At 38.1% G+C, this 27,239-nt stretch overlaps 1 protein-coding gene across 1 annotated transcript in view; it reads left to right on the forward strand.

Annotated features, from left to right (window-relative positions):
• Positions 1-14,526, forward strand: part of ZNRF2 (zinc and ring finger 2) — an 82,500-nt gene extending 67,974 nt beyond the window's left edge. The window contains exons 3-5 of the mRNA XM_049785311.1: positions 6,552-6,657; positions 9,948-10,027; positions 12,909-14,526. Of these exons, the coding sequence (XP_049641268.1) occupies positions 6,552-6,657; positions 9,948-10,005 (164 nt within the window). The 3' untranslated portion in view covers positions 10,006-10,027; positions 12,909-14,526. The remainder of the gene's footprint in view (positions 1-6,551; positions 6,658-9,947; positions 10,028-12,908) is intronic.
• The last annotated feature ends 12,713 nt before the right edge of the window (positions 14,527-27,239 follow it).

A 27,239-nucleotide genomic window follows, 5' to 3' on the forward strand; every position in this document is an offset into this window, starting at 1 on the left:
CGCATGTAATTTTCTGGCTGCCTCTAACGAAATTGGTCCTACTCTTATTTTTTCATAAAGGTCTGGCTGTCTGCTTTTTCTTTTTTTTTTAATGTATTGATCTGCAATAACTACATGGATGTGCTTGTACTTGCTAATTATTTTTTAAGTTTGCATTTTTGGCTGCTTGATTTTAAGTCATTTCTTTGGGCCTTGCACATTCAAGGGCTTGAAGCTGTGAGAGAGCGATTAGTAGAAATGTCTGTCCCTTACCTGTTCTATAAGGTGTCTACAGTTGAAGGCAAATGACAAATAAATGGTAAAATTTAGTTGCACTGTGCAAGTTTTAAGTGCCAGCATTTCAGGACAGATGAACTGTTTTAGTTCACTAACTAGACCATTTAGATAGTACAAGTCAGGGACTCCCCTGTCATAATAGACCAATTCTCAATGCACAGATGTAGCAATAAAGTATGAACTCACTTTTGATGCCAGATTTTATAACAGTTTGATAACTCCAGAAGAGAATGCAAATATTTAAGCTAGAGACTACTTTTTCCAAATCTATAACATCTCCCCCCTACCCACATATTGACTATTTCAAATTTAATTTGGCCTATGATAATTAATTTTCTTTAGTCGCTATGTTTTTGGGGAGTAAATATTTTCTTGTAGCTTGTACAAAGTAGTAAAAAGCATCAGGAGCTTAGCACAGATTTGAATCCTATTGCCAGGATTTATTAGCTTAATATCTGACGATTTTCTTCTTTGGACTTAAGTTTTTTCCACTTATAAAATAGAGGTGATAGTAGTTGATGCAGCAGACCTATCTATAAAAGATTTCAATACTTGTAGACACCACCCACTAGGGACTGAGAGAGAAGAGAGAAGTAGAAACCAAGTATACTTTTTATTCTTCCTGAAGTCTTAGGCCTGCTGCTGCTGCAGCCCAGGGGTTTCTGAGAGAGAGGGAGAGGTAGATGGAAATTCACTGGCCAGAGATGGCTAGGGGAGGCCCTGATACAAAAAGTAAGAGAAAGAAATAGATATAAAGCCAGCAGCATCTCATAGATGCTTTATCTCTGGCCCTTGGACCAGCAGATGCTGCTCTCTGGTCACTATCCTGGGCCTTCCTGCAACTGTCCAAGTTTTTCCTTTTATACCCAGCATGACAAAGGAGTGTGTCCGGGCTCAACTGTCATTATAGTGAGGTTATCCGATGGGCCTGTCCAAGTCCATCTGCCATACATCAACAAATAGTTTAACAAGGTGGATATTTATAAGAATAATTTTATAAGAGGAATGAAGCCAGGTTATATTAAAAGTGTAGTAGGCCTTATTTGTATGGATTTTTGCTAGTTTGGCAGTGATTAGAATTCTTTAGAAATAGCTTATAGGAGAAGTGTCCTATAGTAAGTTCCTAGTGGCATTTGATTACTTGATGATACATATCAAGTTGAAATCACTGAAATACCGGAATGAAAGGCAAAAGAAATAGATAGGGGACTTTGTCGTTTGGAGAAGTTCAGAAAGTATTTCCAGTAATAATGATAATAAAAACAAATATTTTGTATGTTTAAATCTTCTGTTTCCATAACTAAAATTTATCTCTCTGATTTTGGAATGCCTTTTTTATAATAATACTGTAGGTAAAAGAAAATAAAATATTTACTAATTTTTAGAGATGGTTTATAGAGCTAAATTATAATGTAAATTCATACTGTTTTCAACATTCAAATCATAGATTTTTTTTCTACTTCAGAATGTTAGTCCTTTGGGAGCAATTGTTTCTTGAGGAGGACAGTTGTGTATTTTGAAAACTCAAGAGATGTAGCCCAATTCGAATAACTTTTTCCCCCTGCCTTGAGGGAGGTATGCCCTGGTGATTTATGATGTCTATCTATGGTCAAAAGTCATTGCATCTTTCCAGCCTCTAGCCTCTTTTCTTGTCTTAGTATATTTAAATGAACTGGTAACTCAGAATAATAAGACAGATTAGTAGTGGGAAGTCCACTAGTTGACTTTTCATTGGTACAAATGCTAAGGAAGATCTGAAAAATCAATAGTCTGGCAGTTTCCTGTCCTTATTTGTAGAGAAGAGGGAGAATCCAAATTAACTAACAGAGGTAATTAAACCTGTTGGCATTACTTGCTCTGCTTTTCCAATAATAAATTTGGTTAATTAGTAATCTGTCCCTCAATTTATTTTGATTCTAACACAGTTAAGTCCTCATGGCCTATTGGTGTCTTCATGAATACTTTTAATTGCTTAGAAAATTTGGGGGGGCATATGCGTTAGTACTCAGAACTTCCTCCTGACTACTCAGGAATTACTCTTGGCTGGGTTCACTCATATAGGGGATGGTGGGGATTGAATCCTTGTTGGCCTCATGCAAGGCCAGCACTCAGCCCATTTACTAGCTCTCTACCCCTGATTAGAGATTTTCTTTTCTTTAACAACCATTTCCTAATACGTAGAAGGTGCTTCAGTATTATTGTGAGCATATATTGTGGGATTTCCAGGGCTTCTTTAACTCCGAATGTTTTACATTTCAAAGTTCAAAAGTTTCACTTTTTAAAGAAAGAAAAGTGCTATAAAAGGAGAACATAATCTAGCAAGGCCCCTAGTAGGTAACTAGTAATTGTTGCACAATACACAATTAGGTGTATTTTCAAAAATGAAAAAGACTTCAAAATAAGCAAAGAGGTTCTGTTTGAAACTAGACTTTGAAATTTGTGAAATATTTGCTCTCTGAGGCGGTTACTAAGGTTTTGCAGCAAGAGCAAAATGGTTTTTCTCACAAGTGCTGGACAGATGGCAGCTGGCCAGCTATTGTGATGGGATTGACTGGTTTTCTGAGCTGAGACCTTCAGAAGTGACGTGCAGCAGTTCTTGGGCCGCCTTTGCATTTCACCGACTGTTGCCGAACAGTTTCAGAGATCAGACATGCTTTTCTTTTCCCATCCAGTACAATGTGGGATTTTTATAATTGGAGCTTAGGTTCTTATTATTAAAAATGACGGACTTTAACATAACTTTATGGCTAAAGTTGAAAAGAAACTCTACATTTTAATATGACATTGCAAATTAATTAAAAGGAAAAGTATAAACCCCACCTATGCAGAAAACCACTGTATTTATTTATTTAGTAGTGCCAGGATTAAACCCAGGGCCTCACGCATGCTAGGCAAGAGTTCAACCACCGAACTATGTCCCCTGCCTATACTCTTAAAATAGAATATTTTGTTAGTTATTTGCACATTAGACTTGACTTTATTATACTGTAAATTTGCTCATAAGCAAGATGAAAGCATGGACCTTTAAAAAGGAATGAAAATTTTTCCCAATGCAATTTTTTGTTTCTTTCCAATTTTTTTTGGTCAGAAGTTAGTGATGCTCAGAGGCCACTCCTAGTAGGATTGGGTGGGATGTTCACATGGGTATTGAGGGTTGATACCTACTTGGATTGGCTGTATCCCAGCCAAGCACCTTACCTCCTATCCTATACTATATCTCCAGCCACAACTCAAAGATTTATGTGAACTTTATCCAATGAAAACATATGAGACTTGCTCGTCATAATTAAGTACACAAAAGTTATATAGTGAAATTTTACTTAATTATGCATTTTTGGAGGTTGAAAACCTGTTGCACAGTTTTATATGATTAAAAAGTGGCAAATGAGTTAGCCTTTTGGGGAGCTTGGGACCATACCCAGCAGTGCTCGGGTTACTTCTGGCTCTGTACTCAGGAACCATTCCTGGGGGACCATATGGGATGTCAGGGATTGAACCCTGGCCTGCTGCTGTGTTATCAATGCTATCACTTTGGCCTGAGTTTGCTTTGCATAACTGGTATATTTTAGGGCAGTAAGCACTCAAGTGTTGAGATGGGAGTCCAGCTGGCAACTCCCCTATGCTTAGAGCCAACCAAAAAAAGATTCTATCTAGAACCTCTTCATACTTTAGTGTCATTGAGAGTCTGGAATTCATGTAGATTGTAGATGCGTTTTGGGAATGGGGTGAGTGAGGCTTTTTAAGCACAGGAGCCCAATGACTACTTCCAGTGATTGTCAGCCAACCAGACAGAGAATCGAATACCTGGACTCAAGAATGTGACTCTTCTTTGTCTCTGGTGTAGATCACTAAACTACCTGGTGGTGCCCAGGTCCCATCTGAAGCTGGGAATTAAACCCAAGCTGACTTCATGCGAGGCCTTTATCTTAAATCGCCAGCCCCCTGATGCATTTTTAATATATTACAAAATGTACAAACTTATATACCCTTTCAATCAATTCTGAGTCATAATTAGTTTTGGTACTTGAACAGCTCTGAAAAAGAGATGACTCTTAGAATTGTGTCAGAGTTCAGTGAAAGCCCCTCCCTCTCATTGTATATAAAACTAATGGTACTCTTTGTTTCAGTTATCATAGTTTTAGCTTAGGCTTGATAAGAAGTGACTGAGTCTTGAAAGTTTATTTGGGACATAGATTCATGATTGTGATATGGTAGGTCTTTGTCGAAAATAAGTTCTTGCTAAGTCTACACCTTGGCATTTGGGATGGCAGAATTGATAAAAGATCTTACAATACTTCGTTCAGATCAAGGTTGGTTGATTGATTGCCATCATCTTGTGTCAAAAGACAATCTAAGACAATTCAGGGATGTCTGTTGTCCTCTGCTCAAATAAATTGTGGGTGGATGGATAAAGTGGGTCACCCACAGGATACACTTGCCCTGAAGGGATTTGGGACAAGGGTGTTAGGAGAGGCCATTTGTGGAAGGGCTTCCTGAATGGAGCATTGGTATTTCTCTCTAAAGCTGGGGCTGCCTGTTTCCAGGGGAGTTGAGGTATGGAAAGGGTTCCTGGAATGAGGCAGCCACAAGGATGACACAAGTTAACTCTATCACTATTCAAATGCTTTTTACAAACTAGCTCCCTGTTTGTGGAAACCACCTAAGACAATAAAAGTAGCTGTCTAGGTGGAAAGGACTTGGTGTTCTAGTGGCAGCAAGGCCTGATGGGGTAGTAGGCAACACCTCCAGGGCCAAGATCAGGAATGTGGAGGAAAGTGTCTGGAAGCAGTTAAGTATATTCCATTTTCCAGCTTCACTCGTCCAGAATTCTTCTGCATTATCTCTGATTGTAGCATATTAAGTTATGAACCAACTACCCAACAGTTCTCTAGAATCCCCTTCTCTATATTCCCTTTATTTGAACAGCATTAACCCTTCTTTCTGTACAGGTCACCCTGTAACCCCTTCCAGCCTTCCAGGCACATCATCTGCCTTTCAGCTCCTCTGTTTGCAGTACTCATTGTGCTCTATCAGAGTGAACACTGAAGGGGAGCCAATTTTTGTAGAACGAGTCTCTCTCTCTCTCTCTTCTCTCTCTCCCTCCCTCCCTCCCTCTCTCTCTCTCTCTCTCTCTCTCTCTCTCTCTCTCTCTCTCTCTCGCTATTGCAGACACACGTATAGAGGGTTAAGGTACCTTAAGGTGCCTTCCTTGCACATGACCACGATATGATTCCCAGCACCCATGGGGGCTATGACACCTATGAAGACACCTAAGCACACCACAGATCTGGGCTAGCTTCCAAGTGTCTCGAGTGCTGCCCAAGTTAGCAGAAAGTTAGAAGAAAATACGACTATGGGGCATAAACTTGAGCAGGGAGAAGATAACATAGTATGTTTGCTTCGCGTGAAGCTGGCCCTGTATAGTAGTTTTCAGCACAACATTGGTTCCCCTAAGTAGTGCCAGGAGAGGCATGGCCAGATGTGTCCCCTAAACCAAACCCAAAGATGCTCCACTGAAGGGAAAGGCTTTGGGAGAGTCTAGAAACCTGTGTCTCAAACCTCCAGTTTCCCTTTGAGAATCCACACACGTACTTTCATCTTCCTTTGCATTTCCTTGAGTTAAACAGGCTTCTTTTTAGAAGTTCTATGTTTATGGTGGTTTCTTTCTTTTACTTAAACAACTCTGTTAATTTTTTTTTTTTTTTTTTGGTTTCTGGGCCACACCCGGTGGCACTAAGGGGTTACTTCTGGCTATGCACTTAGAGATTGCCCCTAGCTTGGGGGACCCTATGGGATGCTGGGGGATTGAACAAAGGTCCATCCTAGTCAGCGTGTGCAAGGCAAACACCCTACTGCTTGTGGCACCACTCTGGCCCATCTGTTAATATTTCTTAGAATTTAAAAAAGTTACAGTAGTTATTTTGATGATTTTTTTCAGTCACATCACACTCTAAACTTTGTCCTCTCATGGTTCCAAGCTGATATCAATTAGTAGGAGAAAGAAAATGAAGGATAACTTAAAATAAATAAATTATGGATAGTGTTCCAGCAAAATTGTTTCTAGTTGCAGAATCCTGTACTGATCTCTAGAATAGCAAGAGACTCGAAATAGAAATGTGCTTTGTAAAGGAGGAATTACTCACTGTTTCGTGAAGAGTATTTCAGTTGGTGTTGAGCTTTGAGTATTCTGGCTTCTGCCAGTTACTCCTCTTAGGCAGCACTCATCTACGTTCTTTCAGTTTTATTGTCCTGAATTCGGTTTCTTTCTCTCCCAGAGGATGTGTTGAGTAAGGATGCTGGGGAATGTGCAATATGCCTGGAAGAACTTCAGCAAGGAGATACGATAGCACGGCTGCCCTGCCTCTGCATATATCATAAAGGGTGAGTATATCTATATTTGAGTGGATATGAGAGGAAAAACATACTCTCCCGGCTTTCAGATTGGTTGGTTAGGGCTAAAAATGTGTCTTTATTAAAAACCCCTCCTTCCTGGGCCCGGAGAGATAGCATAGCGGCGTTTGCCTTTCCAGCAGCCGATCCAGGACCAAAGGTGGTTGGTTCGAATCCCGGTGTCCCATATGGTCCCCCGTGCCTGCCAGGAGCTATTTCTGAGCAGACAGCCAGGAGTAACCCCTGAGCAACGCCAGATGTGGCCAAAAAAACAAAAAAAAAAAAAAACAAAAAACAAAAAAAACAAAAACAAAAACAAAAACCCTCCTTCCAATTCTCAATTCTCTTTTATATTCTGCTCAAATTGGGATGTGACCCTCCAATTTTATTTGTCACCAAATAAAATACCCAAATAGTTGTTCTATATTTACTCTGATCCAGATAGTGCCCTAACATCTGAAAGAGGTTCTTTCACACATAAACCTTGAGAACGTGAACTGAGGGCCAAGACCAGATCCATCCAAAGTCACGCGAACTGTGATCCCAGCCATGTAGGTGTGTGCACGCCAGAGCAACAAAGGAGAAATTAAATATAAAAATATTTTAAGATAACTACCAAAAATGGAAAAGGCATTCACACTAATTAAAGAAATAAGGTTGAGGGGCCAGAGCAATAACACAGCAGGTAGTTTGTTGACCTTGCTTGTGGCCGACCCGGGTTTGATCCCCAGTATCTTATATGGTTCCAAAGCCTGCCAGGAGTAACCTCTGACTTCTGCCGGGTGTGGCCCTTCCCCTACAAAAAAAAAAAAAGAAAGAAGGTTGAATTTTATTTTAAGGTCAAGCTGCGGGTACAGAAAAGCATAAAAAATAGTAATGAGATAAAAAATAATCCATTACCAGTGATTGCAACTTAAATAGAACAAGCTCACCAGTAGCAAACAGACTGAGAAATTGGGATATGCTATGGAGAAGCAACAAACTTAAACACAGGAACATTGGAAAATATGTAAGTAAAATGATAGTAAACTATGTCCAGGTAAATAATAACTAATAGAAAACTGGCACAGCTAACTTACCATGGAGCAAAATAAACTAGCAGAAAATATTATTAGCCTGACATGATAAAAGTATATAAAATTAATCTTTTTGTCTAAGAACATGGTCTCACAATAAAATATATATATAGAACTGCCTTTAAAATTATGATAATGGACCATTTCACACACTTTTTATTGACACAAGTGTATACACAGCGAGTCAGAAACCCAGGAAAATTGTGCAGTACAGTTAAGAAGTTTCATTTAATGAGTGTATGTATGTGTGTGCCTACACCCACAATTAAAGAGCACATTTTCCTTTCAAACTCACATGAAGTAGTTTGGGAATTGATGGTATATATTGCCATACAATAAGCCATGGCAACCCATGTGAAATACTTCTTGCCACTGGTAGGCATCCATAATAAAATGGAAATAATCTTTGTACATACATTCAAAATTTGAGGATCCAAGAATATATTATAATGGAAACTAGGAGATATGTAGAATGAAAGAAAAATTAGAAAATATTCACAATTGAATAACAAAACCCTTTTTGACCTTTTTTTTTTTTGGTAAGAGAGAGACCTTTGAAAGATTTATGTCAGTAGAAAGACTAGAAGTTTATGTCTTTGGTGAGAAGATCTCTAGAAGGAAAACTAAATAACAGAGAAAAATAGACTGAACAGAAATATCATTTTAGATATATAAATGTTAATGAGAAAATAGGGGATAATGTTAGTGTTTGATTGGAAATAATAAGGAAAATGAGTGATTTTTTCAGTATAGTACTTTCTAAATAAATAGGAAATCTAAATTGAGTAAGTAACCCAGAAAAAGAAAAGGGAAAGTACCTTTATTTTAAGAGAATAATGTAAATTTGATACCAAAGTGAGTTAAGATATTATGAGAAAGAAAATAAAAAGTATTCTTGATTACCCTATATTTAAAATCCCCCCAAAAGCAGCAAATAATATATTGAAAAAATGCTTCATGGCCATATTTATATTAAGAAAGCAAAGACATTATATGATTAGACATTTTATATACTTTAAAAAGCAAGGCAAAGAACAAGTAGATTAATATATAGTCCTTGAGTTGAGTTGATGAAGGAGACAGTCTTTCTTTGCACACTGAAGACTCAAGTACAATTCCTGGGAACACATATTGTCCCCCAAGGACCTCCAGGAGTGATCCCTGATCAAAAGATATGAAAATGATTAATAGAAATTTTACCTTGAGTATGACCAACCCTGATAGATTCCCAACACCACATATGGTCCCCTGAGTACCACCAGGAGTGACCCCTGAGCCACAGGAGAAACCCAGTGGGCCCCTCACCCCCATAATATTACTCTTCCATATTTTAGATAAGACAAACTTGGTGTGTGTTAATGGTGAAAGGGTTCAATAAATTTGAATCCTCCTTGGTAACTTACTAGTTACCTGGCAAGTTGATTAGCTTTCCAAGACCTTGTTTTATCATTTATCATGATGAAATGGAAAATTCTGTAGTGATGGAAATTGTTCTATTTCATTACTCTCTTGTAGATACTAGAAGATAATTGAGCACTGAAAATGGGACTGACGTTACTGAGGAGAGTGACGTTTAATCTGAAAGTAGCCAGTTGTGACTCTTGTCTACTGTATAAAACAGTGTTTACTAGTGAGGAGTGTTCTATACATAGTTTGTAACTGAAGTTGCAAATAAGAATTTTAATACAGAAATACGGTCTTTCAAAATATGATGAATACTAAAAGAATAGAAATTTTAAGGTTTTTAGGTTATATTGTCTGTGGTGTTGCCGGTTGATCATTATAGATAATGAAATACTTTGGAGAGAAAAGTAAGTCACTTAATTTTAAATATTGGCAAACTGGTAGATAGTTGATTAGATTCCCTTTTGGCGGGTCCATTTAAACTTGGAACTTCTCTCTAGGAACCAGTAATGTGTGACTCTGTGGTCAAGCACTTGCTTTGCTTGGGACGGCCTGTGTAGGTTCTAGCTCTAGACTTGGGGGGAAACCTTCTTTATAGTTTAATTTTGCAATGATTATTTACTCTTGGAAAAGAATGGGCACATCCTTATTTCTTAAACTTACATATGATCAATATGTCTCTTAAAGCATGGATTTTTTTCTGGGAAATATATTAATGTTAATAAACTTTTATTGTGACCAGATGATAGAAATAATTCAATCATGTCTTTCAGCATGTTTTCTTCTTCTTTTTTTTCTTAGCTGCATAGATGAATGGTTTGAAGTAAATAGATCTTGCCCTGAGCATCCTTCAGATTAAGCATCAGCATCCAGTTTTATAGGTAATTCTACCTTTTTTCCTTTCTGAATTGCTTCTAAAAATATTACCTGACTTTTGTGTTCTCAGTAGCCTTTTATATTCATTAATGTTTGTATCCATGTGTGTGCATTCTTGTCTTTATAAAGGAAAGACTTTTCTTTTTCCCCTGAGAGAATCATTTTTGAGTAACTTCTTAGCACTTAATAACATTGCCATTACATTTTTATCTATATTTTAGAAAGACACCAAGGAATGACATATTGTGACTCCCATTTTACAATGAGAAATCTGTGGGTCAAAGTCATTTATTTCTGGGCCCCACGCAATAGTACTGCAGATTTAGGGCACTTGCCTTGCACAGGCAGACCTGGGTTCGACCCCAGGCATCCCATGTAATCCACTGAGCATCGATGGTGTGTCCCTCCCCCTCCAAAAAAAAGTAAACTAGAGTAATTACTATTACTTAGGGAATCAGATTGCTTCAGAAGTTCAAGGTGATAGAATTGCTCACAGAGTCAAGTCCCAAGCTTCTGTAAATTAGCACTAAAGTTATGTATAGAATGTAGTTTGAATAATAACAATAATAATTATGTTGCATTAAAGCATTTAATAGCTTTAAATAATGATTTTTGTAAGAACCAGGGGATTTAAGTACTGATTGTTTCTTCTATGCTGATGAGAAAATTAAGTTCTAAAGAGGTCACAGAAATAGACCCTTGACTGAATGGGCTCCCACAACAGTGTTGTTGGCTATTTTACTAATTTACTATTGCTAGATGGGAGCATTTTCTTTAAAAAGTTACATTCATTCAGTATCATCAGCACATAATGTAGTACCTATTTGGGAGAAAAATATTAATTTTAAAACATATACATGTTTTATTTTTGTCTTCATTACCAGAACTGTTTAGAGAATATGATGGTAATTTTATTTGAGCATTGTTTTTTAATGTTTCATGAAGTAATGCTACTGGCATTATTTAGTTTGAAAAAATGGTTAACTTACTTACATGACAGAAACCCAACTACAATCACATTTGTAATCAAGGTCATTAAATAAAAATATTAATAAATAAAAAAGAAAAAGAAAAAATGGTTAACTTAATTTCTACCTTTAAAAAGCCCTGAAAAGGGGCCGGGCGGTGGCGCTGGAGGTAAGGTGCCTGCCTTGCCTGCGCTAGCCTAGGACGGACAGCGGTTCGATCCCCCGGCGTCCCATATGGTCCCACAAGAAGCCAGGAGTGACTTCTGAGCACATAGCCAGGAGTAACCCCTGAGCGTCACAGGGTGTGGCCCAAAAACCAAAAAAAAAAAAAAAAAAAAAAAGCCCTGAAAAGCATTTTTTTCTAAGAAAACTGGCAGAATGATAGAGCATTTGGATTTTTATTTCAGCGACAGGCATTTTAGCCTGGAGTTTCAGGGTAATAAGAAAACAATTTTTTTTTAAAAATCTGAGTGACTAAGACTGAACAATAGTGTCCTGAGGGCTTGTCCTTTTATTTCAAAAACACTTGTTTTTAAATATGAGCTCTTCAGAGTTGAAGGTAATGAATTCAATGAATTCTGATGCTATTGTGAGACTATTAGCAGCTTAGCATATTGGGGGAAAAAAGGAGATTTAAAGTGACTTAACAGCGACAGCAAGTGCAATAAGAACTGAAAAATGGTTCCCAACCCAACTACAATCATATTTGTAATCAGTGTTTAAATAAATATATTAAAATAAAAAAAGAAAAATGATACTCCTTGTCATAAATAGGCTTATATTTGTGAAATGTGAACCTCACAGGAAATTTTTGGGCATGAAAAGATGCACCTTTTGAAACTTTCTGTGAGTTTATTCAGATGTAACTTAACACATTTGAGTTATGAATTAATAGGATTTTTCTCAACACAATGAATAGTGATTAAGTGCTTTGAGTAAGTACTATTTTGAATGTACATATATGTATTTCATGCTCAGGCTATGTATGTATTAAATATTTCAATCTCTTTCCCGTGCATGTCATTTCTATCTACTATTTATTTTTGTGTAGGAACCCATATTGGCTGGCCGCTAGAGAATCGGGATCATTGGGGCTGTATCTAGTTGTCAGAACTTAGACCTGAGTTATTTTCACTTTTCCAGTTGTGCTTGTCCTGACTGCTCTCACTTGTTTAATGCTGAATTCCTCCGAGCCCTTTTTCTTTATTTTTCTTTTCTTTTCTTTTTGGTTTTTGGGTCACACCTGGCAGCGCTTAGGGGTTACTCCTGGATCTACACTCAGAAACCGCTACTGGCAGGCTCAGGGGACCATATGGGATGCGGGGATTCGAACCACCATCCTTCTGCCTGCAAGGCAAATGCCCTATCTTCATGCTATCTCTCCAGGCCCCAAAGGTCTTGATTTTAAATGACCATTTGAGGTCTTCATTTGGAGGAGAAAACTTTATAACTTTGTGGAGTTTTTTGTACTATACTGTCTTTTTTGTTTGTTTGTTTATTTTTGGGACACACCCAGTGATGCTCAGGGGTTACTCCTGGCTATGTCCTTAGAAATCGTTCCTGGCTTGGGGTACCATATGGTATGCCAGGGGATCAAACCACAGTCTGTCCTAAATTAGTGCTTGCAAGGCAAACACCCTACTGCCTGCGCCACCACTTGGACCCCACTATACTGACTTTTCTGCAGGGAGAATGACTATATTGTCTGTTTATATGTGGCTGTTTAAAGACTTAAGTCGTCCTTCTTTGTCCTTTTTCTGTTCTTTTATGGAACACTAATTTTGCGAAACATTTAAATAGTAATTTCTGTAAAAGTTTACTAGAACTAAAGGAATGTTCTTGAGGAAAACGTATTTTAATTTGTATTATTATGTATGAATCACTTCTTAACCCAACATATTTCTACTTTTATATACAGATTTCCTTATCTTTCAAGATGCTTGAAAAACTGAGTGCACATGAGGATTTATCTCTGGAAAAACAAAACCAGAAATGCAGGCACACTCAGCCAGAAATCTGAGTTCTATGAGACTCAACAATGCAGAAATGGACCATCTCCTAGGGAAAGAAGCTCCTGGCGAAGAGAGGACAATAGCCACAGAATTCACTGTACCAAACATGAGTATCAAAGGACAAACAGGGATTTTTGAAAATGCTGCACATTCCTCGTCATCTGCATAGGCAATGCTGATAAACATGTTGTATTCAGATGCCAAAGTTCACTAATTTAAAAGTTGATTCACTTTTGTTAAGTTTTATAGAGTTGTACAACTAGGTTATTTTTTTTGTGTTTGTGTTTTTTGTTTGAAGGGGGGGGTCTCTTTATTTTCCCCAACATATTTCTGCATTCATCTATTCTTAAATTGAAGACCACATAATATCTTCTTAGAAGGTCTTAAATGTGAAACCAGGAAATGTAATCAAGCAGTAAAATAGTATCCGAAGTACACCATGATCTCAAGTTCTTCTGTTTTCCTTCCAAGAGTGGAAAATAGGCTTCTACCTAGGAAAGCAAAAATATGTTATTTGACAATTTAACATGATCAGAATGCAGGCCAAAGAGTAAATCACGTTACATAATTACATGTTAATTACATTTCAATTTGATTAAATCTAGTCTCGTCTACGAAATTGCAATTTATCTGATATGTTGTTTGTTTTTCAACTGTTCAACAGTTAATTAACAGTGGACCATCTTGCAGCCCTGCAACTTTTAAAGAAATAGGTATTACCAATTTGACATGCTGCCGGCTACAGTAATTTTGTTTAACGGGTATTTATTTTTGTTGGTTCTTTTCATATCATATTATTGTGCTTTGCATCTCCAGAAAGTTCTTCCACAATTGGGTAAAATGTTAATAATTAGCAGGTTGTAAGCTTAATAACTTAAGAAAAAGGTGAAATAAAATTTTCTTGAGTGGAACTTGAAATAATTTGAGGGATATTTTATATACTTCTAAAAAAATCAGAATTTAATTGGGATGCCAGATTTATAACAATTTGCACATTTAATTTTCAGGTTATTACATAATCTTGAGGTTAGTGTTTGTTTGATAAATATTTTTAAGCAAAAACCAATATTTTGTTCATTTGTAATTTATTAATGTGTTATTGCTATAATTGAAAATGTTATTAGAGACTTCCTTAAGTCTTGTGTAGAAAAAATGATTAAAAATTATGTTAATAAATATTTCCACAAAACACCTGAATGGCTAAGAAATGCTGGGAGGTAGTGGGTATCTTTTAATTTAATATCTCAAGTGCCAGTAAATAGGTTTTATGTTTTTAACACATGGATAATGTTCTTTCTGACTAGTCTGTGTGAAAGTTTTACAGGACTGTTCATCAGTTTTCCTCAGTAGGTCAAAGTATTTGTATTTGCGTTTCTTCTTAATGCTGCTGCTCTTCTTCTCAAAAATTCCCTCTACTTTATTGCTTCTGGCCTGTATTTCATGAAGGGCATGTTGAGGAGCAGCTGCTGGTACCCAGAAGGTTGTGCCTTCTGATCCATTAAAAGACTTTTCCGTTTCTCCTTATCTGAGTCTCGACTGGAGTGTTTTCTCTACAGCCATGCTGTGAAAAGGTTTTGGTCATGCTGCAGTTGACTACAGCAGTTTTCAGGGGTCCTTTTGTCAGCAACTATGGAAAATATTCTTCCCTCAGGGGGAATAATAGTCCTCAATTTTTGCTGTAATAAAATTGAATGTGAATCCATATTTAGGTCACCTCTTCAGTTTCCTAAGTTCTCACACACACCACACCATGATAGTCTCTGAAAAATGTTAATCGTTTGCTTCCTGTTGCTGATAAATTGTTGCCTTCCATGATTATAGGAAGGGTAGTTAGCTCTTCCTATTTTCTTAGGGTAGGATGATTTTTCTGGTATGATGGTGTCATTTAGTCTCAGAACTTCTTGTTTGTCCTGAACTGCAGTATCATTATTTTCTATGCACAGTTTCTGTCAAAAGTAGCTTTGATGGGCTGGATAGATAACATAGTGGTAGGGCTTTTGCCTTGCACAAGGCCAACCTGGACCCACGGTGGTTCGAATCCCTGCATTCCATATGGTTCTCCATGCCTGACGTGCCTGACAGCAGTGATTTCTGAGCACAGAGTCAGGAGTAACCCCTGAACCTGCCAGGTGTGATCCATAAAACAAAAAAAACAAAACAAAACAACAACAACAAAAAGTAGCCTTGATAGGAACTCCTTTGGTTCTACAGAAAGTTCAGTGTCCAATTGGTGTCCGATGCAAAGATTATTATTTTATGTCTAGGACAATATTTACTTAAATCTGTGCTAGCTACCCTTTTTTGTTCAAATTTAGGAAAATCAGTGTTTGTCTTAAACTCAGTTCTGCTCAGTGACTTCCTGAAAAAGAATCACCTTAGAAACTAAAAAAAAAAAAAAAAAAAAAAAAAAAAAAAGTTTTAAAGCTGAAATATTCCAGACTTAAATAATTATTCAAAATAATTATTCTAGAACATATTATAAGCAACATTTTCTGTAATGCCTCTTTACTAATATTTGTATATATCGATATGGGAGCACTGAGTTGTGTAAGTTGGTATTCAATTGAGGAGCGAAATCTATTGACAGATATTTTGGGGTTTTTTTGTTGTTTTGTTTTGTTTATTGTTTTTAATTTTGAGGGCTTTTTGTGGACAGATACTTTGGTTCGATATAAATGCAAAGTGTTGGTCATTATCACTCCCTAACCTCAGAAGGATGCTGAAGCAGTCTTTGCTGAATTGGAAGTAGCACAAATAGGAGAGCTCTCTGTTCTCTTAAAGAAGGTACTTTTCCAAGGGAACCCTGAGTGATCCTCACCCCCCTGCCTCCCTGAATGCTGGGGTGGGTTAGCCAAATAATTTTGGAAACCTTAAGTCTAGGTTACCAAGTTAGTTTCCATTCTCTAGATCAGTGGTTGGCAACCCTTTTTTTTTCAACTGCGCCAAATCTCGCCAGAACCACGATTGAAATTTATTTTGAGAGCCACACTGGGCGGACACTGACAGAGGCTAGGAGCAGAGTCCTGACTCCTGGAGCGGCCGCCCAGCACACAGAAGAGCCAGTTTAAAAGTGTAAAGAGCCACATGTGGCTCGCGAGCTGCAGGTTGCTGACCACTGCTCTAGACGTTTTGGTAAATAATTGTTTTCAAATAAGGTCATTGTCGCATATATAGCAATCTGTCTGTAAATTTCACTTTAGGACAACAATTTGTTCCTGTTGGTTGTATTGCCAGTTGCCTCTACATCTTTGCCCTGGCCTCTCTTTTTAATTTAAGAGAATTGTAAAAGTTATTAAATTTTTTCAATCTTTTGGCTCTGGCATAGAAATGATCAAGCATACTTAAAAAAAAAAGTCTTATGCTTTTTAGTTGTGGTTATAAGTCACCTAATAGATTTTTAAGAGCAGTGGCATAATCAAAATGTAAGTAATGATTTCTAGAACCAGTTTCTTTGGTGATAGCGGAAATGCCATTTTAAAAGTTAGGTGGTTAACTGTAGTATATTAGGCAGATTTTCTTTCTTAGTGCACAGATTTGGAAGACTATATGATACAGTTACTTCAGTTTTTACCTAATAAACACTTGACTAGAACTCAGCCACAAAAATGCCTGAAAAGCACCTTCAACATATTTGCAGTCTTTCAGAGTTTGATTTAAATGAACGAATGAAAATAGGATATTCTGGGCCAGAGCAATAACGCAGCAGTAGAGTGTTTGCTTTTCATGCTGTTGACCCAGGACGAACATCTGTTTGAATCCCGCGTCCCATATGGTTCCCCAAGCCTGGAGAGATTTCTGAGCACATAGCCAGGATTAACCCCTGAGCGTCACCAGGTATGGCCCCAAAACCAAACCCACCCCAAAAAAGAAAATAGGATATTTCTTTTCAAAACTTATTGCACTTTTGAGCCCGGAGAGATAGCACAGCGGTGTTTGCCTTGCAAGCAGCCGATCCAGGACCAAAGGTGGTTGGTTCGAATCCCGGCGTCCCATATGGTCCCCCATGCCTGCCAGGAGCTATTTCTGAGCAGACAGCCAGGATAACCCCTGAGCAAAGCCGGGTGTGGTCAAAAAACAAAAAACAAACAAACAAAAAAAATTATTGCACTTTCTCAGACTTAGTGAAATTTAAGAGCGGTCATACTATATTCTAGCAAGACATAAGGATATTTCTTTGACTGAAATATACTTTAAATTCACTATAAATTAACCTAATTTTATTTAATAGAGTTGAAGGGAAATGTTACATTTGAACAAAGCACAAAACTTTTTTCTTTTTTGGGGGGCCACATCTGGTGACACTCCGTTTACTCCTGGCTATGTGTTCAGAAGTTGCTCCTGGCTTGGGGACCATATGGGACGCGAGGAGGGGGGATCAAAACATGGTCCATCTTAGGCTAGAGTGCACAAGCCTTACCTCTTGTGCCACGGCTCTGGCCCCAAAAGCACAAAATTTTTATAAAATTCAAGAATAACTGAATTTATCATCTTTTATGTACATTATAAATTGGTAATAATATCTGAATTAACTTGTTCTTTCATAGAGGAAATTCCATATAAATCACATGATCTGGAAATACCTAAATTATATAAGAACGATAATGTCTCACTAAATATAAGTACAGTTAATTAAAGGATGACTATATTTTATTTGGGCATTTTCTTGCAATTGAATTTACCTCACAGTGAGCATATTGAAGATATTTCAATGTGAACTGACCTTTATTCTTGTACAATTAAATGGAAATAAATTGCATGACAATATTTCATCTTTTGATGCAGTTTTCTGCATTAACATTTTTCTTTGCTTTATTATGAATAATAGTGGCCTGTTTTACATCATCTCTCTCTTTTTTTTTTTTTACCTAGACCTTTTAATCTTTCATTTCTTCTGGTATTTCTTTAGAGAAAATTGCTACCTGACATACTATTAGTGAACCTTACTGAGAAACTTATTCAAAGTTTTTCTGTTATTAACTTTACCCAAAAAGAACTGTATGCCAGTTATAATTTTCTGTGTGTTGGCTAGAAAACATTAAAAAAATATTTAGGGTCCAGAGAGATAGCACAGTGGTAGAACATTTGCCTTGCATGCGGCTGACCTGGGAGGGACCCAGTTTGATTCTCGGCATCCTATATGATCCCCCAGCCTGCCGGGGGTTATTTCTGAGTGCAGAGCCAGGAGTAACCCCTGAGCACCACTGGATGTGGCCCCCAAACCAATCAATCAATAAATAAATGAAGTAAAAAAGATTTAATCAGAGAATTCCTATACTGAATGGAAAATACTTGGTCTGAAATTTTACTGATTCTAAAGTAAAAGGCACTGGAGAAAACCAAAGTATGTCAATATTTAGTGGTAGTTTAAAATAAGACATTTATATACTTTTGGGAAATGCTGTATTTTCAGGTAGTTACACTAACAATAATTGTAGAGCAGTAGCTAATAATAAGATTTTTTGTTGCTTGTATTTAGAGAGACATAAGCATGCACTCACATCCCAGAAAAGAAGTTGGAAGGTGTTAAGTGATAAAGAGGCATCTGTCTGATGCCACAAAGTGCCCCTTACGCTCTTCCCTGATGTGAGGCCCCTCTTAGGAGATCTGATCTTCACACCCAAAAGCCGAAGGACTTTCTACCCTTACAAAGTCGTAACTGTCTTATCTTAGACCTGGAGCATTGAGATTGGTAGGTACTGATGATGCTCATCCTTAGTGATAAGGCTCTGGTACCACTCAGTGGGCTGCTAGCATTTGGGAAGTTCCATTAGTCAAGAACAAACCAAGCATCTATTGGAACATAAGACCCTAATTAGTCTTTATGACTTGCTATTTGGTTTTGTATGTTCAACAATTCTTCTGTAATACTTTTTAATTTCTCTTATTAGAAAGTGTTGCTTTATTTATAAATTAGGTATCAAAAACTTCACAAGAAACAGAAAATATATTAAGAACAGCTTGTATTAGTTTGAAACTGATGTGGAGGGATCATTATTGTTATTTTTTTCTTGTGTGTGTGTTTTTTTTCTTCTTCTTTTTGGGCCATACCCGATGATGGTCATGGGTTTTTTCTGGCTGTGTGCTCAGAAATCGGCTTGGGGGACCATATAGAACACTGGGGGATCGAACCACGGTTCGTCCTAGGCTAGCGCGGGCAAGTCAAACGCCTTACTACTTGCACCACTTCTCCGGCCTCCATTATTGCTATTTTAATAAATAAACCTTCCAAATGATCTTGCCGAGTTATCCCATTATTTAGAAGTAGGAAATCATGCTTTAAAGGAGATTTGCCATCTCTATTCTAGATATTGGCAGTGCATTACAATAAAAATGGTACATTACAATAAAAAATAATCTGAATGTTGAAAGGTTGCTTTGGATTAACTGATGTAAAGGCTTCTTTATTAATTTTTGTGCAATCTGTTACCACACAGTTAAATTCAAAGTATGAGCTAAAATTCTGTAATGGCTTAAGAAAACAACTATTTATAAGAACAGAAAGAGGTCTTTATGCATTGTCTTAACTTTAGTAAAAATAGGGCCTGGAAAAATAGCACAGCCGCGTTTCCCTTGCAAGCAGCGGATCCAGGACCAAAGGTAGTTGGTTCAAATCCCGGTGTCCCATATGGTCCCCCGTGCCTGCCAGGACCTATTTCTGAGCAGATAGCCAGGAGTAACCCCTGAGCACTGCCGGGCGTGGCCCAAAAACCAAAAAAAAAAAAAAATCAAAATTTTAGTAAAAATATACTTTAAAATTATCTTAGTAAGGGGCCAGAGCGGTGACGCAAGCAGTAGGCTGTTTGCCTTGCGCACACTAGCCTAGGGCGGACTGCGGTTCGATCCCCCCACATCCTATATGGTCCCCCACGCCAGAAGTGATTTCTGAGCACATAGCCAGGAGTAACCCCTGAGTGTCACCAGGTGTGACCCAAAACGCAAAAATAATCATTATCATCATCATAGTGAAAATGTACTTTGGAATTTCTAATGTAAAAACTAATTATAAATTTTGTAATTGAAACATGATTGACATGCTTTTTTATGTTGGGGGGCAAGATGGCCTGTCAGAACACAGTCATAACTTAAAACTTAGATTCCATTATATATTCCAGGGAGGAGTTGTGAAGCCTTTGAAACACCATTGTCATGACGTTTAGCAGTATTGAGTTTATGGCATAATAAGTAAGACCATGGATTCCAGGGCCGGAGAGATAGCAAAACGGTAGGGCCTTTGCCTTGCATGCAGCCACTCCAGGATGAACAGTGGTTTGCATCCCAGCATCCTATACGGTCCCTGGAGCCTGCCAGGAGTAACGCCTGAGGGCTGCCAGGTGTGGCCCAAAAATGGAAAAAAAAAAAAAGAACATGGATTCCAGAGACCAACAGCCAGATGGATTCGCAATCTCTCTGGCGTAGGACAAGTTTCTTCTCTGTGCCTCACTTTGCCTATAAAAAATAGGTAATAACTACTTCCTTCCTCAAGACTGTGAGGCTGAAATGGGAAAGTACATGTTTGTACCAGACACACAGTAAACAATTAATGTTAATAGTTATTGTAAACAATAAAAGTTACTTCTGCCCATCTATCAATATTTTTTGCTCTCTCCAGTCATGAGATAATGTAATTGTATCTAAGGTCTTAATTGATTGTTCTCAAAATCTACAAATAACAAAGGATACTGGATTCTGGTGAGCCCTCTGCTAACTAAATTCTAGTGATTTACTATTGAAGCAACTATCTATTAAACATTACTTGATTTTTTGGAGCCTTTGTGATCTTGCATATAGCAGCCAAAGTTAATAACTCCGTGAACTTTAATTTTAGTGACCTCTAATAAGAAACAAGTTTTGGGGGCTAGAGGAATATCACAGCAGGTAGGGCATTTGTCTTGCACGCAGCCGACCTGGGTTCAATCTCCAGCACCCCATATGGTCCACAAGCCTGCCAGGAGTGATTCCTCTGAGAGGAGAGCCAGGAGCAACCCTTGAGCATGGCTGGATATGGCCCCAAAACAAGGAAACAAACAAACAATCAAAAACATGAGTGAGTAAACTCAAGAGTAGGAATGAGAATGATTAAATAATCTTTCAAAATAAATAAACCTTAACTATAGAAGACAGGGATTAAAAGGACATGCAGACTAAGAAATATGGATACACAAAAGCATCAGTTAGGGAGTCTCAGGGTTACATAGATGATGGGGTATTTGTGCCATTTTCTGATTGGTAGGTTCCAAAGTGGGAAATGTCAGATGAGGCTTGGGAGTCAAGCAGAATGAAGAGTGATTGCATCAGAGTAATGAAGAACAGAGCTAAGGCTAAAGCCAAGGGGCAATCTTCTTCAGAGATGGAAAAGGCAGAAGTGACAATACATTAGTGATCATAAGATTTAAGAGATAGAGGTCAGAGAGATGGTATAGGGGTCAAAACACCGGCTTGCATGTGGCCAACAATAGTTTGATTGCTGACACTGCCTCAGGTTCCCTGAGCGGCACCACTAGGAGTGTTTCAAAACTTCCTGAAGAAATTATAAAATAGAGAAGACCATGAAAACACAGATTGTTGCTTTTGTTTTTCCACATTTTGAAAGATGATGCCCTTATTTTTAATAAAGAAATTTCTTAATTGAATTACCAGGAGCTACAGAATTACAAAGTTGTTCATGATTGAGTTTCAACACCCTTAGCACATTTCTCACTACCAGTGTCCCTAGTTTCCCTCCCACCCACCCCTAAGCCTGTCTGTGGGGCAGACGGATTTCTTCTCCTCTTCGTCCTCTTATTCCTCTTATTCCTCTTCTCTCCCCCCCTTTTAGACACTGCTATATTGTTACTAAAGAAGTGTCATGATTACCACTTTATCTCCTTTTAGCACTTTTAGTTCTTGCCCAAACTGATTATTTTCAACTGTCAATGATATTTAGTAGTCCCTTCTCTGCCCTAACTGCATTCCCCCACTATTTCCTACCATGGACTGGCCCTCCTGGCCCTATACCATCTTTGTTTATATCCCACAAATGAGTGAGATCAATCTAATTCTATCCCTCTTCCTCTGACTCATTTTGCTCTGCATCATATTTTCCATATCTATCCATGTTTAAGCCAGTATCATGACTTAATTCTTGTAACTGTGCATTGTTCATTGTGGAGATGTACTGTATTTTTATTATCCACTCATTTGTTCGTGGGCACTTGGGTTGTTTCCAGATTTTGGCTATTGTAAACAGTTTTGCAGTGAACATAGGAATGCAGAGGGCTTTTCTGTTTTGTGTTTTTGTGTTCCTGGGGTATATTCCTGAGTGGTATTGCCGGATCATATGGGAGCTCTATTTCTAGGTTTTTAAGGAATGTCCACATTGTTTCCCCCAAAAGGCTGGAACAGTCAACATTCCTACCAGCAGTGAATGAGAAGAGTGTCTTTCTCCCCATGTCTACACCACCAGCATTGGTTGGTCTTGTTCTTTGTGTTGTGTGCCAGTCTCTGTGGAGGTAAATGGAATCTCATTGAAAATAATTTGCAACCCCCTGATGATTATTGATTATTTTTTCCCCTTCCCAAACCCGATGTGGAGCATTTTTGTGTATCTTTTGGCCATCTGTATTTCTTTGACTTCTGTTCATCCCTTTTTCCCATTTTTTGATGGGGTAGGTTTGTTGTTGTTGTTGTTGTTAAGCTCTGCCAATGCCTTATATATCTTAGATATATCTTATAAGATGGGTATTAGATGAATAGTTTCTCACATTCAGATTTGCCAGCATTAGTCTATGTCTTGATATTTCATTTTCTTAATAGTCTTTTTCTTTTATTGGTTTAGGGGGGCATATCAAACCTAAGGCCTTATACTAAGCAACACCCATTCTACCACTGAGCAATTATTTCTAGTCCCAAACATTGTTTTTCAGATAGCAAGATTTAAGTTTTTGTCAAGTTCAGTTTGACAAAAAAATTTTCCCTATGTATGCACGTGGTATCCTGTCTTAAGGTTCTTAAATAATAAAACATTGTGAAAAATTGTATATCTCTTACATTAAGGTCTGCTATAAAATTTAATTAACTTTTATAGATCATGTGAGGGTAGGTATTGAAGTTCTTCAGTGTATTCCACATCATTTGTTGAAACAGTTATGTTTGTCTCACAGAAATAGCCTGTTATCTTTGTTGAAAATGAAGTCTAATATATATGGGTCTGTTGTTTTTAAGCAATATCATAAATTAACCTCAGCCCATGACTGTCATACTTTTTGATGACTGTAGATTTATAATAAGCCATGGAGTTATCCTCTTCATTGTAACTGAGAACTGGGGTAACTCTCCTTTTTACACACACACCCTTGCTTCTGCAAGTTTGGTGGGAACCTCCCCAGGGTCGCATTTTTGGTTGCAAGCTTCAGCCACAGTGTTTGCTGGGGATTGTGTGCCCAATTGCTCTGTGTCAAGATCCCAAACATAGACACTGGGATCACACTCATGTATGTGAAGTATAGAGCCAGGGAGGTATAAAGAGTGGCCCTTACTTGCAAGTCAGATTCAGTCACAATCTGTCCTTTGGCTTCTTGTTTTCTCTAAGATCCTACTCCATGGATTTCTCTCCTCTCGAGCACAAGGCAATCTTGCTACCTTTCCTATTCTTAACCTTCAAGGCTTTTCTTTCTCAAAATCACAACTCTGTGCTTGGAGTATATTTGTCAGGTTGTGAAAACTGCCACACCCTTGCACACCACTTCAGAAAGATACTTGTACCCTTTCCCCCTGGTAACTGCTAATCCGCTTTTTCTTCTTACAGATCTCTTTAGAGTGGATATTCTGTGAAGGAGAATCATAGATGCCTTTTTGTGTCTGACTTACACACACATTCCCTGGTGTAAATATCTAAGTGCTTTTTATGATTTAATAATATACTTTGATCCATATGTCAGGTATTGTGGATACTGGGTCCCCCCCCCCCCATTAGCTATGCCAGACAATGCTATGATGAGATATATGTGTACAAGCCTTTTAGCGAGCATTAGCTTTCTGCTACCTCAGGTACATACCCAGTTGAAATGCTGGGCCATATATCTAGCAACTTGTTTAATTTTCTGAAAACTGCCAAACTTTTTTCTAAAATGACTGTACCTGCTACCAGCAATGTACCAATGCTTTGGTTTCTCTGCACCCTTACTAACATGTGCTTCATACAGCTCAACAATAGCAATGCATGACTGTAAAGTAGTATTTCATTAGATCTTTGAATTGTATTTCCTTGAATAATTTTGGGCCGTGCCAACAGCCAAGTAGTCTGTTGGCTATTTCTCTTCCTGGGAGAAATATGTGTTGAAGTCCTTTTCTCCTTTTCACTTTATGTTGAGTTTTAAGATTTCTTCTGTGTTTTGAATTCTAGAACAGGTATTTTAATGGAAAGATACAATTTTTCATTCTGTAGGTTGTCTTCCTTCATTTAATACTGAAGTTGGTAGCACAAATGTTCTTAATTTTGTTGTCTTATTTGTCTGTGTTTTCTTTACGTAGATGCTAAGAAACTTAATTGTCTGATCCAACTTTAAGATTTACATCTCTGGGGCTGGAGCGGTGACACAGCAGTAGGGCATTTGCCTTGTATGTGTCTGACCTATGACGGACTACAGTTCAATCCCCCAGTGTCCCATATGGTCCCCCAAGCCAGGAGTGATTTCTGAGTGCATAGCCAGGAGTAGGAGTAACCCCTGAGCGTCACTGGGTGTGGCACACACACACAAAAGATTCACATCTCTGGTTTCTAAGAGTTTCTCCATTTTGTCAAATTTGTAGGTCTTTGATCTATTCATAGTTAATAACTTTTATATAGCATGTGCTACAGGAGTGCAACTTCATTCTTTGATATGTGGACTACAAATTGTTCAAATACTTTTTGTCAAAAGGAAAATTCTTAGACCCTTTGAACTTTCTTGTCTTCCCTTACTATCAGCTGACTATAATTTGCATTCTTCATTCGGTGTGTACTTTTTCTGTTTTCTTGACTATGTTTGTAATACTGAGGATTGATTCTGGAAGTCCTAAAGGAATGAGAAGACAAGTGTGAGCAGTATAACCAGAGCCCCAGGATCCAAAATGAAGATCTGGTGAGACGTGGGTCAGGACACAGAAAATAACACAGTGAAAAGGTGCACGAATGGGTTCAGGAATTTCAGCACTCAAGCCAGGAATCCCACCACACAAGCCACCTTCTGCTAGGAAGAGAAGCAGCTTAGTGATGGAAGACTAAAGAATGAGTGCCTGCCTTCCTCATACACCTGCTTTTATTGACAAGAACCAGGCCATACCCTAGGGTGGGAGAGGAATACCAAGTAGGGAATAATCCAATAATTCCATCACTAGATCACATCCTAGGGTAGAGTATGAATATTGATTAGGGTGGGACCAATTATATGGCATCTCCTTTTAATTGACTTTATAGAAAAACAAAATAATTTACATTCTATGGTTTTGAGATTAAGGTGGATACCTCTAAAGATGAAGATAATGGTTGGCAATATATTGCATAGGTGCAGCAAAAGTTGGGAAAATATAAAGAAAAAGCTTGTGGCCTAAAAATGGTACCCCTACCCACGAAGCATCTTTAGAGCCAGAGAAATAGCACAGCAGTAGGGCATTTGCCTTGCATGCAGCTAACCCAGGACGAACCTGGGTTCAATCCCTGGTATCCCATATCCTTCCCCAAGCCAGGAGCAATTTCTGAGTGCAGAGCCAGGAGTAACCCCTGAATATAACCTGCATAACCAGGTGTGGCCCCCACAAAAAAGAAAAAAATTATCTACAGGCTCCAGGCACACTAATTTGTCTAATGCCATAGTCTTTCTTCAAAGCCCCCAGAAAATGTTCTCATAGTTTTCACTGTCAGGTTAGCATGTTAGCCCATCTTGGGGCAAGTAAGTGCCAAGACAGGTCCATACATTCCTAGACAATCTCCAATTTTTCTAGGCCAACCTGTCTTTATCCTATCCCTGTAATGTAAGGGCCAATGGAAAGATGTGAAGATCAAATCAAACTGATGAATCGGAAGGTGGCCTGGAAACTTCAAAGACCAGTAAGTAAGAGTAGCCAGTAAATTGTTTATCAACCTGAAGAATATAGGGATAAATATTTGCTATTCAGGTACTAGTTTTTTTGTTTGTGTTGGATTCAGACCTAGCAGGGCTCAGGGCTTAGTTCTGGCTCTGTGCTCAGGAATCACTTTTGATGACACTCGAAGGACCGTGTGGAGAGATAGAAATCAAACCCAGTAAACACCTTACCTAATACACTACCTCTCTGACCCCTCTTTAAAAAGTTGTTCAGTGGTAATTCTACATTTGCTTACATAACTCACAACTCCACACAATATCACTTTAAAATGGAGTACAGAAATACCCTTCATGTGGTAAAACTGCTGTCAGACGAACCATGTTGGTCGCATGAAATTGTCCCAAAATTACTCCCATAATACATGATTGGCCTGGATGAAAATATGCAACTTGAAAAGATGTGTGTGCATGATTTGACCAGCCAACAGATAATCATAAAGTTTCTTTAAGGCTGGCAGTTTGAAGAGAGTGCAGACTGACTGACAAACATTCTTAAGAGGATGTTGCATTTATAATGTGCTTATGAGACCATGTAGTCTCCAGAATTGGCTAAGGACCAGCTGTTCCACTTGGGACTGAGTGTGATAATATCATCACCGTCATTTTTATCACCATCACATTATCATCATCCTCCTCCTGAGCACAGAGCCAGGATTAAGCCCTAAGCACCACCAGGTGGGGTCCCCAAACAAACAAACAAAAAAAATTTAAATACTATTACATATTTAAAATCTAACACTGTGTGAGCTGTTGAAACAGGCAAACGTTTATTGTAATCATCATATGAAGCAAATAATATATGTGTTATTTGGGCATATAATAGAAGAAAATGTATCTGTCTCTGAACTTACATTCCAGAAGGTTCCAGTTTGTCAGGTCTGATGTTGGGAGAACACCCTCATCTTTCTATCTTAATAAATTCCCTCCTGACTCATTTCCTCATGTGGGATATGAAGTGTGGTGCCTTATATTCTGTCAACTGGTTTCTTTCCATAACTTGGATATTGTACTAAGTGTCACAACAATGATGGAGTGCATAAGGCCCTGAAGAGGTGTCCAAAAGGCCCAATAAAAACAGAAATATGCTGAGCCAGGAATAAGGAAGCTCTTCCACAAAGCCTGGATTCCAAGGAAGAG

This window comes from Suncus etruscus, chromosome 13 (genome assembly GCF_024139225.1).
Source record: "Suncus etruscus isolate mSunEtr1 chromosome 13, mSunEtr1.pri.cur, whole genome shotgun sequence".
In the NCBI taxonomy this organism is placed as follows: domain Eukaryota; kingdom Metazoa; phylum Chordata; class Mammalia; order Eulipotyphla; family Soricidae; genus Suncus; species Suncus etruscus.